The sequence below is a fragment of the Rhamphochromis longiceps genome, linkage group LG15, assembly GCF_057381845.1.
Source record: "Rhamphochromis longiceps isolate RC_006_pf linkage group LG15, R_longiceps_female_GT1.1, whole genome shotgun sequence".
Classification (NCBI taxonomy): Eukaryota; Metazoa; Chordata; class Actinopteri; order Cichliformes; family Cichlidae; genus Rhamphochromis; species Rhamphochromis longiceps.
In genome coordinates this window covers 11,163,108-11,182,121 of record NC_140571.1, presented here as the reverse complement: position 1 = coordinate 11,182,121, position 19,014 = coordinate 11,163,108, and the positions used below count along the sequence as shown (strand labels likewise).

The following is a 19,014-nucleotide window of genomic DNA, read 5'->3' as shown; positions in this document are numbered from 1 at the left end:
GAGCTGTTTTTTCTCTTAAACAAGTATAAAGAATAGGCTGCGTATGCACCAATCAGACTGCTATCAGCGAATCAAGAGCAGAAAAGATGGAGGGAAGGATAGAAACCTAAAAACAAGAAAAAACGAAGATGGATTTAGTTGGAATTTCCTCGGATACTATCGTGTCCTTTGGGAGAAATCCAAAGCTCATGATGATCACAGATCTCTCAGAAACTGTTAAGGTTGTCATCAACTGAAACTAAACTGACGAATAAAAGTGGGAGTGAAAAAAACACTTTTCACTTGGCTGAAATTAAAACTGGACGAGAAAAACAACTGTGTGCTATTTGCTTAAAAGAATTAATTAAAAATGAAAGAACAGTACAGAGAATGTTTCTACTCCCGACCTTTGCCAGTGTAGTCTAAAATATGCAACTAAATTCAAAGTTCACGCATAATTTGACGACTAAAATATGTATTATCTGGTGCAGACATTTAAAAACACAACAACGAGAACAAAAAAAAGTCAAACAAATTCTGTCTGGAAAAAAATTAACTGAATTAATGACTTCCTGTTGAAAAGGTGGGCAGTGGTTATCACTCTTTGCCTCACAACAAGTAGTTCCTGGGTTCAGATCCACCATCTGGAGTTTGCATGTTCTCCCTGTGCCTGTGTGGGTTCTCTCTGGGTAATCTGGCTTCCTCCCACAGTCCAAAGACATGCAGTTAAAGTGCCAATAGGTGTGAATAGTTGTTTGTATTAGCCCTGTGAGACAATAGTGACCTGTCCAGGGCGTACCCTGCTTCTCACCCTATTGCAGGCTCTGAGCTCGCAATATCCTCAACACATTTCTGTTTTTTCTGCAGTTTTCGAGTACCATGATGGTTTAAAACTAGCTGCACGAGCTGCAGAATGACTGGTTTTTAGTTTCAATGAGGTATGAGAAGCGCTTCCCAAAGTGTGACCTGAATAGGCCCACCTGCTCAGTGGCCTTCTCGGACATGCTGGTTACCACGACTACTGCAGAACCGAATAATTAAACTGAGCTGATGCTGCAACGATTTATCTGCAATGTGGGTGTTTAAGTGTTTCATCACGAAACAGAATTTAGCTGCGGTGGGAACAGTGACTTTATTTAGTGGGCTGTATGTGGACTTCTTGGAGAAGATCAGCAAAAGCAGTAAATGGCTTCTATGAATGCCTCTGCCAACAACAGGAGACTCTAAAGCACAGAGGCCAACATCCATGAAGATGAAAGATATACTATACATTACTCACAGGGAGTTGTGTATATAAAGTATATCTTAGGAAAAGGCACTACCATTAGATTCTGCAGTTTCCAGAGGAGCAGGCTTAAGGGGCACACAGAGAAATGTTCACTTGGGATGACATGTGTTGAGGACAAACCCCTACTAAGAAAGGCTCCGTGCAGATTGCACAGATTAGATTGCACCTCAGTGCCACTGATGTGATAAAGTTGTCCGAGGTCTCTCGACAGGAGAGGCTCAGCCTGACATGAAGCTTTTGAGATTTCAAGCATCTTCTGCAGGTACAAGTTAGTTGCAAAGATACAGCGCTTACAATTATCGAGTCAGTTCTAGAGCTTCCAATCATTTCATTTTACTGGCATGCTGGTCAGCATCAATTAGAGCTTGTATTTTTGAATTTATTAAAGATTTAACTGTGCATGTAGGTTTGTTCTCAGTAATTAAATAGTGTTTCAATGCTCAGTAATTTCATTTTAAAGAACTAATGATGCAGTCATCAAAGTAGCTTTCACCTAGGTTAAAGCTGGGTATTGCAAGCTGTATATGCTGTATTTTCAATTAAGAAAAAGTAAGGAATGTGAAGTATTGTGTAAAAGCAGGATGTGGAAGAAGAAGTTATTGAAGGAGAGGAGAAAAGCTTAAGTTTCCTGGTCTACAAAGTTATCTTCATTCCTGCGAGGCTCTGAAAACCACGGCAGATAAACGGCTGCATCAGTCGCTCCGCAGGCTGCCGGGTTTACTTTGTGTTTAACAGGTGACACGGACCCATTATGATCATTCTTCTCACTTTGTCACACACCCGTACACGTGCATTCAGCTGCTCTACTCTTGAATCATAACTAGAGATGTCGATGGGATGAAGCAAGATAAGGTCCAGACAACCTTTCTCATTTCCTGCGCTACCAAGACAGAGTGCATCATATATTTTCAATGCGAACGCATACCAAGGCCAGCAGTGGCTGCGAATGTTACGTAGGGGTTAGTAAATTACGTGAAAGAAATGCTGATTTGACTTCCGCAGCCTTATGTCTCACCTGCTAAAGCTGGAGGGGAGGCAATCACAGCTAAGTAGCCAAGATCACGTGGCTCATGTTTTTACACGTTTGTGGTACCTCTGGGTTTTTCTTAACCACTCACAAGCACACATATACAGGGAGTGCAGAATTATTAGGCAAATGAGTATTTTGTCCACATCATCCTCTTCATGCATGTTGTCTTACTCCAAGCTGTATAGGCTCGAAAGCCTACTACCAATTAAGCATATTAGGTGATGTGCATCTCTGTAATGAGAAGGGGTGTGGTCTAATGACATCAACACCCTATATCAGGTGTGCATAATTATTAGGCAACGTCCTTTCCTTTGCCAAAATGGGTCAAAAGAAGGACTTGACAGGCTCAGAAAAGTCAAAAATAGTGAGATATCTTGCAGAGGGATGCAGCAGTCTCAAAATTGCAAAGCTTCTGAAGCGTGATCATCGAACAATCAAGCGTTTCATTCAAAATAGTCAACAGGGTCGCAAGAAGCGTGTGGAAAAACCAAGGCGCCAAATAACTGCCCATGAACTGAGAAAAGTCAAGCGTGCAGCTGCCAAGATGCCACTTGCCACCAGTTTGGCCATATTTCAGAGCTGCAACATCACAGGAGTGCCCAAAAGCACAAGGTGTGCAATACTCAGAGACATGGCCAAGGTAAGAAAGGCTGAAAGACGACCACCACTGAACAAGACACACAAGCTGAAACGTCAAGACTGGGCCAAGAAATATCTCAAGACTGATTTTTCTAAGGTTTTATGGACTGATGAAATGAGAGTGAGTCTTGATGGGCCAGATGGATGGGCCCGTGGCTGGATTGGTAAAGGGCAGAGAGCTCCAGTCCGACTCAGACGCCAGCAAAGTGGAGGTGGAGTACTGGTTTGGGCTGGTATCATCAAAGATGAGCTTGTGGGGCCTTTTCGGGTTGAGGATGGAGTCAAGCTCAACTCCCAGTCCTACTGCCAGTTTCTGGAAGACACCTTCTTCAAGCAGTGGTACAGGAAGAAGTCTGCATCCTTCAAGAAAAACATGATTTTCATGCAGGACAATGCTCCATCACACGCGTCCAAGTACTCCACAGCGTGGCTGGCAAGAAAGGGTATAAAAGAAGAAAAACTAATGACACGGCCTCCTTGTTCACCTGATCTGAACCCCATTGAGAACCTGTGGTCCATCATCAAATGTGAGATTTACAAGGAGGGAAAACAGTACACCTCTCTGAACAGTGTCTGGGAGGCTGTGGTTGCTGCTGCACGCAATGTTGATGGTGAACAGATCAAAACACTGACAGAATCCATGGATGGCAGGCTTTTGAGTGTCCTTGCAAAGAAAGGTGGCTATATTGGTCGCTGATTTGTTTTTGTTTTGTTTTTGAATGTCAGAAATGTATATTTGTGAATGTGGAGATGTTATATTGGTGTCACTGGTAAAAATAAATAATTGAAATGGGTATATATTTGTTTTTTGTTAAGTTGCCTAATAATTATGCACAGTAATAGTCACCTGCACACACAGATATCCCCCTAAAATAGCTAAAACTAAAACCAAACTAAAAACTACTTCCAAAAACATTCAGCTTTGATATTAATGAGTTTTTTGGGTTCATTGAGAACATGGTTGTTGTTCAATAATAAAATTATTCCTCAAAAATACAAGTTGCCTAATAATTCTGCACTCCCTGTATGACACGCAAAAACTGAGCAAGCAATCATATGTGTCTAGGTTTGAACTAGAACAAGGTACTTGGATGGTACTAGGATGTAAAAAACTAAAAGAAAAGAAAACATTGTGTGTAATACACACACACACACACACACACACACACACACACACACAGAAAGTGCAGCAATATGGATCACATACTTGAGCCACCACTTGATTTTATCCCTTTATTCCTCTTGTACAAAATGGACATCAAAGACAGTACAATACAAAATAGAAAAATGGCACAAGGTTACTCACAGGTTCAAATGCTTAAACACATTAAGGGCTATACAATACTGCTTTGGCATTTGAAAAAAAACATTGAATAAAGTGCAAGATTTCCATTCCTATTTTTTCCACTTAAGTACATTCACAGGTTTGCTTTGTCTTTTTTAAAAAACAAAAAAAACAAGTTTCTTGTTCACAGCATTTCCAAACTCTCCCCCTAACTTGTGTTGAGACATAGGCTAATAAAGTGCAGACACAGTATGCATGAGAGACACATTCCGAACATCACGCCTGCTTTGTTTTTTGTTTTTTAAAGCATTCACTGTCAACTGTAAGCAGATTGTCGATGATTACTGGGTTTGTCTTTTTGCTCGGCCATTAACGCACACACATGCATGCTCTCTCTCTTTCTCTCTCTCTCTCTCTCTCTCTCTCTCTCACACACACACACACACACACACACACACGCAGCAAGCTGTAGCACCTTTTTTAGACCTCACTTGGTGACCTGGACCGATAAGCTCCCTTGGCTTGAAAGCAGCCACAGAGAAGCATGTAGATGGAGCGCTGGATCTCGGCGTTTCTGTAGGCGTAGATGATGGGGTTGATCATGGAGTTGTAGGTGGCCGGCAGCAGTGTAGCATAGGTGTACACTGACGGATACTCCCTCTCACCCACGAGACAGTAGATGGCAAAGGGAAGCCAGCTGGCACCAAAAGTCCCCAAGATGATGGCCAAAGTGGACACCCCTTTCTTGGTGGCGACATAATGCGAAGTGGCAAAAAAGTGCTGTTGGAGGGCGATCTGGTGGGCGTGGTGGCACACGATCTTGCAGATCTTGAAGTAAAGGGTCAGCATAAGCACAAAGATGGCAAAGAAGGAGGTGGCCAAGAGCATGACGTTGCTCCGGGTCAGAGGGCGGACAATGCTGCAGGAGGCCGGCTCGCCCAGGCAGTTCCAGCCGAGCACCGGCAGCAAGCCCAGGAACAGAGACACCCCCCAGGTGCCCACTAACATCAAGTGAACGTACTGCAGTGTCTTCTCTGAGAAGTATGTCAGGGCATTGTAGAGGGAGAAGTAGCGGTCTACCGTAATGGCTAAGAGGCTGCTGATGGATGCAGTGAAGGAGGCCACTAAAAAGCCTACAGTGATAAGGCTGATAGTCTCAGAGGAGATCACATACTGAAACACAAAGTTCAGAATTAATCCCATGCCGGCCAGCAGGTCGGCTGTGGCCAGGCTCCCGATCAGCACAAACATGGGAGTCCTCAGCGTGGGCGTGTAGAAGATGATTGCTACCACTATGGCGTTCTCACAGGCGATCACGGTGCCTGACATACAGAGCATGATGTCCCATGGGTTGATAGGGAAATCTAATGCGGCGGTGGAGAATTCCAGGCTGCCGTTCCGGTCCGAAGACTCAGCCTCTATCCACGGGAGAGCTTCTCCTGATGCAGGAGTCGCAGAAGAGTCGTTCACCACCAGCGACTCATTCATAGCTCCACGATGCCGTCTCTCTGTCCTGTTGGCAGCAGGAGAACAAGAAGATTGCTTTGTTAATTAAAAAGGGTCTTTTTCAAGGTGAATGTGCCTTTTAGCTTGAATTATATGAGGAGACCAAAGGACAAGTCTTGTTATGAGACAGCAAGGTGGAGTAGTAAGTGTTCAAGTAACTTTGAAAAATAACTTACAAAAAATTACTTACAAAGCTTAAACCTTCTCTAAGGGAAACAAGAACAATTCTTGCTGTCTTCTAGCATACAATTTCTATTTGTTTTCACATATCAAATGCATAATATAGACATAAAAATTAATATATAGAATCAGTAATAACTTTGAATGATCCAATGTCCAGTATTCAGAGATCTGTTAAAATCAAGTAGTAGTATAATATTAATTTATAAATGAATAGAAAATAGCTGTGGGCAGATTTTCCTTTTGAAAGTTCCACTAAAGGTGCCCTGAGAGCTCTCCGTGGTCCTGAAATCACAGCAGCTCTTACCACATAAAACTCTAAAGAGACAAACGCCGTTTATAAAATCAGTCTTATCAAATAAACAGTCTATAAACCTGTTTTTCTTTCGATACTACGATTTTTTTTTCTAAAAAGTTAAGAATACTTACCACCGTGATAAAAACCAGAGATTCTCGCTAATATCAGGAGCCGCTTCCTCCGAAAAACTCAGCAATGAAAACTGATGAAACGATTCCCGCTTTTCCGTCGATCTCTTCTTTTCACTCACTCAAGTGAAGCCCTCGTTTTTGCTGTGCTTCCCACGCATGGGATAGACACGCAGGGTAGGAGTGCCGTGAAGCATTGGCTGATGTTGAGCTCGGTGAGGAAGGTGAATGCGAGACGGAGGAGGAGGACCGGAGGGGACGATCGAGGGTGGCTTTAAAACGGAGTAACGTCACGGGCGGGAGGGAGAGAGAGCGAGAGAGAGAGAGACTTTGCACGTCTCCGTCTCTCTCTCATCGAGCCTCCTGCAGGTTCTTGCGCGCTCTCCTTACCTGAGCCTATAGAAAGCAAATTCTAAAAAGCTCGACGAAAGGCCAGTTCAGCATCCAGACTCTTCTTTTATGAAGCTACAGTGTCATGATAGACGTAGTATACAGTTTATTATTGCCTTGCCGAAGCATGCAAGGCCTCCTTTGTGAAAACAAAACAAAAACGTAATCTGTATAAAAAACCTGAATATACCTTTCAGCATTGATGGTGCCTTTCCAGATGCGCAAGCTGCCAAGTCCATAAGCACTAATGTACGATCAGAGAGTGCTGATAACAAGCTGGATGATCCCTTTCCACTTTAATCTGGGGACATGGTGTCCGTGTTTGCCAAAAAGAATTTGAGATTTTGATTCATCTGACCACAGAACAATTTTCCACTTTACTTCAGTTCATTTTAAATAACCTTTCATCCTGAGAAGAAGGGCATTATTCCTGGATCGTGTGCACACGACAGTCTGCATTTGTAGTCTGCCTTCACAAACAGTGATATCTAAAAGTTTTCCCATGCAGTCATTTCCATGGCAGACTCATGCCTGTTTTTAATGCAGTGCCACCTGACAACAACAAGCATCCAGCATTGATTAATATTAATTCTCTGGATATTTTTGATGATATTATGTACTGCAGATTATTACATTATTTAGAAAATGTTCCAAAATTTGAAGAAAGAGGCTGCTTTTGTAGATCTGTGAACCTCTAGCCATCTTTACTTCTGAGAAGCTCTGCCTGTCTAAGATGCTCTTTTTATACCCAGTCAGGTTACTGATTAGTTCCTCCTGCAATTTTCTTTTCAGAGCCTTCTTTTCAGAACCTTACACTGACTTTTGCTAACATTTTGTTGCTCCTGTCCCAACTTTTTTATCAATCGTTTTCCTGAAATGTTTAATTTTATCACTTCAAACGTTTGATTTGTTTTCTATGTTCTGTTGTGAGTAAAATATACGTTTATGAGATTATGTTTTTATTTACATTCACACAGCATTCCATTTTTTGTTTTTTATCAGTAACTGTAGCATTTATTTTGAGAAGGTACAGTTCTTGGCAGAAGTAATGGGATTTCAGTAAGCAACACTAAGACTAAAACCACGTGATCCATCCATCCAGCCATTAAAAGCAATTTCATTTAATTTTAGTTAGCATTTACATACAGTAAATCCAAACATTATATTTCTTGTAATGTTTGACTTGGAAGATTATCAGCTTAAGCACATGAAGGCAATCAACTGCCTTATTTTAGTAGTTCTGCTAGTTTCTTGGGGTTTGCAGTGTGGGGACTGTAGATTTACCATCTCATTTCAGCACCTTATATGTGTTTGTGTTTACAGCAGAAACAGATCCTTCTTCGTTTTTTGTGAGCATCTGTGCGCTCTGCTTAAAAGTCACACCATTTTCCACAGTTTTTCATGTAATACTGTACTGTTATAGGTACCGAGAGTGCTGCTCTTACTCCTTTAATCATTTGGTGCAACCATCACCGTCACTTTGAATTCAGTCATTATTTTTCATACTTACCTCTGGCTGTCGTTTTTGTTTGTTACATGCTTCAGCAACCTGTTGAAAGTACTTAGAAATAACATCATTTTTTCTGTTTTGAAACAGCAAAAACTAAAGAAAGAGTGACCATCACTCTTTCTTTAGTTTTTGAATGAAAAACTAGTCATTTGAATGAAACGTTCAAATGCTGAGCGACAAGGAAAAGTAGGGGGAGATTCATGGCAGCACAGCATAGCAATATGGTAACCAGTTTTGGTTTCCAGGCAACAGCTGTTTGGCCACCTTTTGTCAGTGGACTGGGGGCTGGGTGGGGGTGTTCTCATTCATAAGCTAAGCAGTCACATGAAGTGCCTAGTGACTCATGTCAAAGACCTAGGCAGATACCCAACAACACATGAGACCAGCAACAACAACAACAAAAAATCTCAAAATAATTTTGGATTATTTTCTTTGCCTCCAGAAAATAATTGAAATACCAAAGATGGAGGCATCAAGCAGCTGAACCTTTGGTCTATTTTGGGATAATTACCAGGAATATGCTTCTCAAAAAAATATCATGCTTTTATTTCCCCCCTATGAGTGCTGAGAGGTTTCAGTGTAATGAGACACCTGCTATTAGGGACGTAACAACATGGGGAAAAAACAGGGCTTTACATAAAAAGCCTTCAAACCAGCTCATTTCAGGAAACAAATGTTAACCGTAGGCAGCCCCCCACCCACTCCTCCAGCTCGAGGAGGCAAACAGCCGTGCTCTCGTTTTAAAAAGCACGCCCCTGATCGCACATGCTCGTACGTACACAAACGCACAGGCACACGCAGTGACTCAGACCTCAATGTAAGGCCGTTGTAATGATATTCACTTACATCATGTGAGGTGAGCTGAGGAGAGAAAAGAAAGAAGATGAGAAAAGTTCATTAACATTCATTTGTGGTTGAAAAGGCTGATAAGACATTTGGCTGGAGGGAGATAAGTGGAAGTAGAAGGTGAGGCGCTGATAGAAAACAGGGATAAAACTGTGACAGATGAAGGGAGGCACTGCAGGGACGTAACACCTCAATTTACTCATAAACTTGAACTAGTTCTGACAAGAAAAACAGATGCAACCTTTACCCACAGGCTCTAACTCAAAGAAAAAAAAAAATCACCCACATATCAGATAAAGATGGCTGACCTGCCGTTCTGTACCTGTTTCTCTGGAGATGTCAACATGACCTTCATGTTACGGTAATTACGTGTTGCTAATGGTCCTAATCAGATGAACTGTAAACACAGCATTAAACCATAAATCAGAGTGTTCCTGCTTTTAAAAAAAGGAATGAGCAGATTTATCGGTTGTTTTCTTACTGTTTCAAATAAGCATTTGGTTAACGTTTAATATTAATTTTAATAAAAAACAAAATATTCCTGAAGCATTTGTTTCAATAACATTTCTACCTCCCTTTGACTTCTTGGTACATAGTTTCAAATTAGCGGTACAAATCCAATCCTGTGATTTGGACTGGACCCTTCGACAATGTTCTGGGCTCCACGACATTGGTGAGACCGCTTTTCGTCTTTACAGATAATTTTGCCCAGACTAAAGAGGAGAGAGATTTGATTTGGCTCGCTATCAGCTCTTACTTACAAATCCTACATCTCTAATAGTGTTGGGTTGCATTTATGCCTATAGAATTGTCAGCTTGCACATCTGGAAAGGCACCATCAATACTAAAAGGTATATAGAGGTATTAGTGCAACATATCCTCCCATCTAGATGACATCTTTTTCAGAGAAGGCCTTGCATGCTTCAGCAAGAAAATGTTAAACCACATACTGTATTTGTTAGAATAGCATGGCTATGTAGGAGTAGAGTCTGGGTGCTGAACACGGCTGCCCCAACCCAGATCAAACAAAAATTGGACAACTTTCCTGTCTCAAAATTCCAGCAGGTGGTCTCCTCAGTTCCCAGATGTTTACAGAGTGTTGTTTAAAAAGAGATGATGTTACACGGCAGTAAGTGCTGAAACATTGCTGTTGTGAAATTCAAATTGCCTATATTAATTTATTTTGTTACTCCTGCTCTGCCTGCGGCCCCTATTTTTTCTAACGAGGACTGTGAAAATTTTATGTCTTTTCTGCTTGCAAAAATTCGTAACGTGAGAATGAGTTTTACACACTCACCTGTTATCTCAATCTCTACCCCATCCCGGCCCATTATCTTGGATACTTTCTCTCTGGTTTCACTACCTGAGCTAGTGAAATTAGTGAATTCTGTGAAAGCATCCTCCTGTTCACTTGACATTATACCTGCATCATTATTCAAAAATGTCTTCCAGTCTATTGGCCCATGTGTGCTCACTTTCATCAACTCTTCACTGGCATCTGGTATAGTTCCGGTTTATTTTAAAAACGCTGCTATTCTCCCACTTTTAAAAAAACCTCAGCTTGACTCCTCTCTTTGGAGCAGCTACAGACCTATCTCTAAGTTACTGTTAATCGCTAAGCTTCTAGAAAAGGTTGTGGCTAGGCAGCTTATGGCAGCTCTGGACAAACATGGCATTTATGATAAGTTTCAGTCCGGTTTTCGTCAATTTCACTCCACGGAGACAGCTCTTCTTAGGGTCTCAAGTGATATCTTGATGAATAATGATGCAGGAAAATGCTCTGTTCTACTCATGTTGGACCTCACATCAGCTTTCGACACAGTTGACCATCACATCCTCATTGAAAGGCTGAAAAAATGGGTTGGTGTATCTGGAACTTGTTAAGAAATCAGTTTTACCCCAGTTCTTTTATTCGTCGAGGCATCCAGAGACGGCACCGGAACTCAGTAGTCATTTCACAAAACCATCTTTATTCATCTTCATTTAAGCATGCACTTCTAGAAGGGAAGACGAGGCCGGTGTGTCCCTCTGCAAATCTTCACTCCTTTGTCTGTGTAACACAGTTTTGTAGGGGCGACCCTATCATAAAACCCCCACGGTGTGCTGCAAACTCTGTGTCTGTGTCTATGTGCACGAGCACATGAATGCCTACATGTGCGCGTTCCCACGTGTCTATGTGAGTGCTCGTGTGTGACTGTGTACGCATACCTGTGTGTATGTGTGTGCACATGAGTGAGTGTGCGTGTGGATGTGTGTGCGTGACAGTTAAAACACTGTGGGTGTAGGTGACTCCCTAGGTCATAAAACCCATCTCCCTTCCAGACCACAGTTATCCAGTTACAAATGTTGAGACCCCCACCCAAACATTCTCTGGGGAATTTCCACTCAGCATTAACTCCTCTCTGTTTTACTTTCACAGTTGAAGTGGGGGAGGGGTCTCCTACAATCTACTCCTAAGTTCACAACACAGTGAGGCCTTTATTATATTGAGGGCAGGGTCAGTATCTCTACTATAGTTCTACATTCTATGATAACACATTTCTAAACTCTAAAATAAGCTAAACATTCCTACAAACTGCATTAGAGTGGTTCTCTTATCTCCATCACTGATACTTTTCTGTGGCAGTCTCCGATTTTAGGTCATCCTCTACCTCCCTTACTTATGGTGTCCCTCAAGGGTCAGTTTTGGGGCCTTTATTGTTTTATTTATCTTCTCCCCCTCCAGCATATAATGGGCTCTTTTGAGGACATTTCTTATCACTGTTATGCTGATGACATTCAGTTGTACGTTTCTTTTATGCCCGAGGATTTATCTAAGCTTCAGCGTCTGAATGATTGCTTAGATTTGATCAAACGTTGGATGGCTGCAAATTTCCTCCAACTCAACGAGGGGAAAACCGAAGTCCTCGTATGCGCCCCTGATAGGTTTCTATCGCAGATAGTGAAAGCCATTGGTCCTCTCTCACTTTATGTTAAATCCTCTATCAGGAATTTAGGTGTCACCTTTGACTCGAGTCTCACATTGGATGGGCATGTGAAATCTCTGGTTCGGTCTTGTTTTTATCATTTGAGAAATGTGGCTAGGCTAAGCCCGGTTTTATCTCGCTCTGAACTCGAGATTGCTATACATGCATTTATTTCGTCACGCTTGGATTATTGTAATTCGCTGTTTATGTGTCTAAGCAAAGGTTCTCTGGATCGTCTGCAGGTTGTGCAAAACGCTGCAGCTAGACTTTTGACAAAATCCTCCAAGTACTCACATCTGACACCGTTATTATCTCAGTTACACTGGCTTCCTGTTAAATTTAGAGTTGATTTTAAGATCCTGGTCTTGACCTACAGAGCTGTGCACGGACTGGCACCTGCCTACATCTTTGATCTGCTACAGCCTTATGTCCCTAGCAGGTCTTTGAGGTCATCTGATCAGGGCTTACTTGCTATAAAAAATACTAAGAGGAGGACTAAGGGGCATAAAGCTTTTGCCACTGTGGCCCCTAGACTGTGGAATTCTCTCCCCCAAGCATTAAGAACTGTGGACTCAGTAGCTGTTTTTAAAAAACAACTCAAAACTCACCTTTTTAAAACTGCTTTTGGTTAATTTTTTGCCTGTTTTATTTTCTCTTTTTAAATCTTTTTATGACTTGTAATCTTATGTGCAGCACTTTGTGACTCTGTCTTGAAAGGTGCTATATAAATAAAAATTTATTTATTTATTTTTTGGTAAAACTGTTCATTTCCTAAGTTTATCTGATGTGTTTTATGTTCTACTCTTAAACTATTGCAATGCAATTTGCAAATACATTTATTTTAACTTTTGATTGGACTATGATTACATCATTTTCAGAACTGGCATTGTATAACTCAACCCCATAGGCTGTATTCAGATTTAAAGTTGTGCGTAAATAAAGTGGTTAAAAAATTAGGTGCGTGCTATTCTTCTTGTTTAGACTTCAGTAGACTGAGTCAGCTCTTCGTGTTGTTTCATTCCTGTTATTTTCCTAGTGAATGTTGCTAATTGCTAATAAAGCTATTTAGTCAGCACTAGCCTTAGTCATAGACTGTAATTAAAACAGCCACCGTGATGTCAGCCCACTATATTTTTAAGCCTCATCAATAGGTATCAGACACCGCCATGTTGGTTCTTTGCAGCCAGAAGATATTAAATTTAGAAAAGAGAGCACAATGCCAGTCTGTTGCAGGGCTAACACAGAGAGACAGGCAGCCATTCACACTCCCTCTCACACCTGTGGGCAATTTGAAATCACCAATTAACCTAACCCTACCTATTGCACGTTTTTAGACTGTGGGAGGAAGCCAGAGGACCCAAACACAAACACAGGGAGAACGTGCAAAGTAACGAAAAAAAAGAACAGTGATTGCCTCCACAGTCACCTCATCTCAATCCAGAAGAGCACCTTTGGGATGTGGTGGAACAGGAAATTGGCATCGTGGATGTGCTGCAGTTCTGAAGGCAAAAGGTAAACTATCCACAGAGACTAAGGCCTGGCTTTTTAATGCTGTTGTGCATTTTAATATGGGAGCCTACGAGGATCAACTTTACGATCAAGCCTGTAGCTGCCATTTTCAGGTCTGGAAGTTGCTACTTGGCAATGGCTAACAACTTCCCATAGCCCTCTTGTCTAGATATTTGGTCATGCCTAATCTCACAGGGACCTAGATGGATATGGCTATCAACATTTTTTTTTTTTTTTTTAAATATTACAGTCTATAGTTCATTTCTATAGTTGTCTAAGGACAACTGTCTCTTAGACTTGTGCAGATTTTGAACAATCAACAAGGCAACAGGCAAGAATTCTGTTTTAAAGGCAAAACGTATTCACATCAAAGCATTTTTTAAAACTAACATGCCTGCACGAGATCTGTGAGGATTCACTGGCACGCATATAAAGCCCTCACATATCTGTTGGCCTTGAATTAAAAGTTTGTAAAACTAAAAAGTTCAAGGCAAGGCAAGGCAAGTTTATTTGTATAGCACAATTCAACAACAAGGTGATTCAAAGTGCTTTACAGAGACATTAGAAACAGTTCAGTGAATGTAGAATCTTTACAAAGCACATAATACTCGGGACAAGAAATGTTGTGTATAAAAAAAAAAAAAAAAAAAAAACGAACAAAGCATGAACACTTTTTATAATAAACTTTCCACAGCTGTTATTCTTAGCAAAACCCAGTGACACTGTAGCATTGAAGGTAAGGACAAAGCCTCCCTCATGTCCCTCTTGTGGTCTTGTGAAGGCAACAATGTGAAAAGACTCCAAGAGTCTCCTGCAAGGTGGGATGTGTCATTATCGGACTGTATCATGGATATTTATAGCACATATTTAACAATTTCCAGTGTACCCGTGGAAGGTGTGCAGATACTGAAGATACATCCTTCCTCTCGTTCTCCTCCTCGTCGTTTATTTCTTAAAATATAGAAGAAAACATTTTTCGCCTTTATTTCCTCTGCTTTCTTTGTCACATCACATGCTGAGACAGCCGGCACCTCCTCCCCTATTCACAGACTCACGAGGCAGTGATGCTGAGACCAGTGGCCAGTCAGTACATTTACTGAATGTGTATGTGCATTGCTGGGAAGCCGTCCTTCATCACGTTTGCCATTTTTTTTTTGACACCCGCAGTCAAAGGCCAAGCGCTAAAAGAGTGAGCAGAGAGTGAAAACAAGCGTGAGACAGAAAAAAGGGCAAAGGCGGTGCAAGATGGGGGGGGGGGGAAAGAACCAAGAAGAAGTCACTACAGGAGAGTGGGAACACTTATAAAAGGCCACGTGAAAGCAGCAAGCGTTACAGTACTGTGCAAAAGTGTTGAGCCACCCATCATTTCTTTATCATATGCTCCAACACCACTGACTGAAATGCAACCCCAAACTGTTACAGAGCCCCCACTATGTTTTACAGATGGTACTCATGTTATACCTCTCCTGACACATGACCCATGGTTTGAACCAAAAGTTTAAAATCTGGATCTCTTTGAAATTTTTCATCACTCCATAAGACCTGTTGTTACAGTCCAGTTCTTGTGTAATTTGGCATACCTATATGCAAAGTCTTCATATAATAGTTCTTTGGGAATTGAAACCCAAACTGTTATCTTTGGTATTTGAATTATGATGGCTTTAATGATGAAAGCAGTCAGGTGCATAGACTGACCTGAAAATGAGTGAATATGTAACCAAGGTCAAAAAGAGGACTTTAAAAGACCTTCTCAAAAAACTACTGTTCAAAACAACTTGTGGTACTGTCGTTTCTACCTGTACAAAGAGTGAAGTAAGATTGCAATAAAAGCTCTGGCAGCCAATAGAAAAAGTGGAAAACTAAAAAAAAAACAAAAAAAACCAACCCAAAACTCAAATAACATTCTGTCACACTGTTACTTTGTTACTAAATACAATTTTATTGTAGAACTAATGTACACAATGATTATCTGATCTGAGCATTTATGCAACATAAATTAGTGTGTGACTTTGTAAACTGGTGGCAAGGTTTGAAAAAACAAAAACAAATCAAATATCAAGCTATCACTGCTACGTTTTTCTGTACAGATCGTTAACAACACAAGAAGACACAGTTTATTTAAATTAACCAGTGCACTCTTCAATACAGGACAAAACCCCCCTATTTTTAAATAATGCAAAAAAAAATCTCAAAAGGCACTTTAAAAATGGTAAAGCTTAAACTGTTTAACAAAAGGAATGCAACACATCTGAGGAGGAGAAATTTCCAGGTTGCTGAAGAAATAAAAAAAATTAAAAAAAAAAACCCTCAAAGGAAAGACAAGGACATGAACGTGTCCTGACCTCACAGACTATAACGACTGGCTTGTAAGTGCCCGACTCTTTCAAACCCCTGAACTCCAGTCTGTGATGCAGTTTAATGTGTGCACAGTTTTGAATGATAAATCTAACATTCAAAGTATTTCAATTTTGAATGACGCTTGTGGATCGCAAAAAATAAAAAGACTTCTATAAAAAAAAAAAAAAAAAAAACACCTTTCTTCAGTTCAAGTAGAGGCCAAGCGGAGTTCTCATGCACTGTTATCTTTGTTTTTTTTTTTTTTACAGCCTTTACCATAGAAAACCCCCCACATCAATTTCAAATAGAACATTTTATTTTGCATTTGTTTGTAGTAGCAAACATGATTAATGACGACGAAACATCTTCAGCAGCTGATCGTGCTTCCCATTCACACTGGTAACAGAGATCCAGTCTGTATTATCCGTGTCTCACATATATCTGTTTTTGATGTATTCCCTGTACATCAACATGTCCTCTCTGCACAACGCCCTCACCTGGCCCTGACCGGTCATCACGTGGCCCTCAAATACCTCCTGGCTGTTTTTGCCCACCTGTGGAGGTAAAACTGCATAGATGCTGTCCTCTGGGAAGCAGGACACTGGCTCTCTAAGAGAGAAGGAAAAGAAAAATGGGAGAGAAGCATGTGTGATTGGTGTATCACCATATACATTAACTTTAGGCAAATCACGTGGCTTAAGACAAGGCAAAAACAAGAGGTGGAAAGGAGTTTGTTTGAGCCAACAAAAGACTGTAAACTGCTGCTGAGAGGTGGAAACAACACGAGGAGGGTGAAGATGAGTGCTTTCACAGCAGTATTACTCATATTTTCCAAAAACTAGATTTTAAAGCATGTCTTACCATCTTCTGGGTGAATTATCAACTGCGTGCTTGTCAAGTCATCTATTCAGTTAGGCTTCCAACAACAGCTGAGGCCTGAGTGAGAGGCTGTTTAGACACATGGCTGCATTTCAAATGGCACCTGCCTCATGATGGGCTGTTTTCAAAGGCACAGCGGAGGCTCTCGGAAGCCTTGAGATAAATTATGAGCTGTGGAGGATGTTGTAGCCATAGAGTATATGGCTACAACCCCCCCCAAGGCTGCTGTGTAAGAATCCTTAATTACACAGACTAGTCAGTAGTGCTGAAGGTAAAAAATATCTCTAGGCCAAGTTGAGAAAACAAATAGCATTTTTGTTTTGGGGCTTTTTATTGCAAAATGTGGAAAATGAAAACTACTGACTGATGCATTCATTCATCATAAACTGAGAAACCGCAATCCGTTACAATTCACTGTTTATTGCCCGTAAAATAACAAATATGACCGTGACCCTTAGGCGCAATCTGGGCGAAAAGCCCCGTGATGATTACTGTGTGTAAGTTTGATTAAAATCTGCCCAATGCAGCAGGAGGAGTGATTCCTGTGGCACAGATTCATCAGAACTTTGAGTGGATTTTACACACACACCTGAGACTTGCTGGAGAGATCTGACTAACAAGTCTCACTTGTTTCACAGCCTGCTACACAAAGAAACCGGTGCTGTTAGATGAGGTTAGAGGACAATATGTTTGATTGAAAATGAACTTCACAGTTTGCAGTGTGACTTAATACGACTATAAAGAGGTGGTGCTGGTGTTCAAATAAAGTTCTTATGAGATATTGATGTTGGCAGTTTAAATATGTGCATTTAATAATGAAAAGTGAAGCAATATTGATTACTGGTATATTTTTCAGATATATTTTCCTTTTAAATTTGAGGTTGTTTTTTTTTAATAAATTTGCCTCTTTTATCCTCTTAAATTTGCTATTATTTCCTTGTAAAACTATCATCTTGAAAATATTATTTTAAACTTTCACTAGCCCTAATACATTGTCACATGAATAGTGCTGATATTAGTTAAACAAGCAAGAAATTTGATAAGTTGCGTGTACAGAGCTGGAAACATGGGTCACAATTTGGCTATTTTCAAACTTATTCAAACAGTATTGACAAGATTTGTGAATTTTTATTAGAAGCAGACCTTTTTTTTACCCATAAAAATAATTTTTATTTCTTACTTTCTTGTTCACATAATATAAAGCAGAAGTATAATGTGTCTACAAACTCCTACAAACCATGTGAGCAACACTGAAAACATTTCAAGTAAATATGTTTGTGTTTTCAAATATTTCAAACTTCATCTTCTGGCCTGTTGAGCTTACTATTACTGTATAAACTGTTTAATGTCTGTAATTTGTACATTACATTTGCCTTATTATAAGACAACTTATTTTAGAGCATAGAAAAGCCTCAATTATACCTTCCACATGAGTCTGCTACAGTCCAAGTGATATAAATTTCATCATCAGCATGAAGGTCCATACAGATATCCACGTGCCAGCCTATTGTTTGTTTACACCACGTGGATTTGTCTGTGGAGGATTTACAGCGCACCAACGATGCATACACCTCAGGCGGCGAACTTGAAAGTAGTGTAAAAGGAATGATTACTCGGCCATTGAGCCCCCAGCTGTCCGTGTTCGAATTTGCAACGGAGTACAGTCAGGTCTTAAGGTCAAGACCTTCCAATACTGAAGACAGAAATCAAACAATCTTCCCATGAGCAACACTTGCCCCGGTGGTGCCGAAAAGTTCTTTTTAATGGGTAGAAACCTTAGAAACCAGATACATGGTGGGCGGCCATCTGTCCTAACCAGCTGGGGTGAGAGGAGAGCAGAGGAAGAAAAGAGGGCCATTAATCTCTACACCTCACTGATGTTTCTCAACAGGAATGGGCTACAGTATTCATTTCTTTTCCATTTTTATCTCCGTCACTTGAGTCATCTTTGGCTGAGCCTGATGGATCAATAGAGGAACATAGAGGGAGGTGACACTCTAAAAGGCTTCTAACAGTGACAACACGTTTGGGGTGCTGTAACATCTTAGAATAGCACTGTTGCACAACAACAGACACACCTGTAGCACCCTGCGGGCCTGACACGAGGATGACAACAATGGCTGGATGGACTACTGAAAGGCCAGAGAGAAAGACAACGTAGATGAAAAGGTTTGATTCCCTGCTGATGGAGATTTCCTAAAAGAAAATATTGATACTTCTGCCACTTTTGTAAGATAAATTACA

General features: G+C 40.8%; 2 protein-coding genes across 4 annotated transcripts in view; both read right to left on the bottom strand.

Annotated features, from left to right (window-relative positions):
- Positions 1-4,175: 4,175 nt before the first annotated feature.
- gpr6 (G protein-coupled receptor 6) lies at positions 4,176-6,640 on the bottom strand. Its single transcript, XM_085382224.1, has 2 exons — positions 6,337-6,640; positions 4,176-5,734 (listed from the first exon to the last, which is right to left on the bottom strand). Exon 2 carries the CDS (start codon positions 5,707-5,709, stop codon positions 4,702-4,704), a length of 1,008 nt encoding a protein of 335 aa, XP_085238350.1. The 5' UTR covers positions 5,710-5,734; positions 6,337-6,640; the 3' UTR covers positions 4,176-4,701.
- Positions 6,641-14,050: 7,410 nt separating this feature from the next.
- Positions 14,051-19,014, bottom strand: part of fig4a (FIG4 phosphoinositide 5-phosphatase a) — a 57,486-nt gene continuing 52,522 nt past the window's right edge. The window contains exons 24-25 of one of the 3 annotated variants that reach the window (XM_085381926.1): positions 16,389-16,500; positions 14,051-14,735 (exon numbers count right to left, since the gene is read on the bottom strand). In XM_085381926.1, coding sequence (XP_085238052.1) covers positions 14,598-14,735; positions 16,389-16,500 — 250 coding nt within the window. In that variant the 3' untranslated portion in view covers positions 14,051-14,597. The other 2 variants (XM_085381927.1, XM_085381928.1) reach the window with 2 other exon arrangements.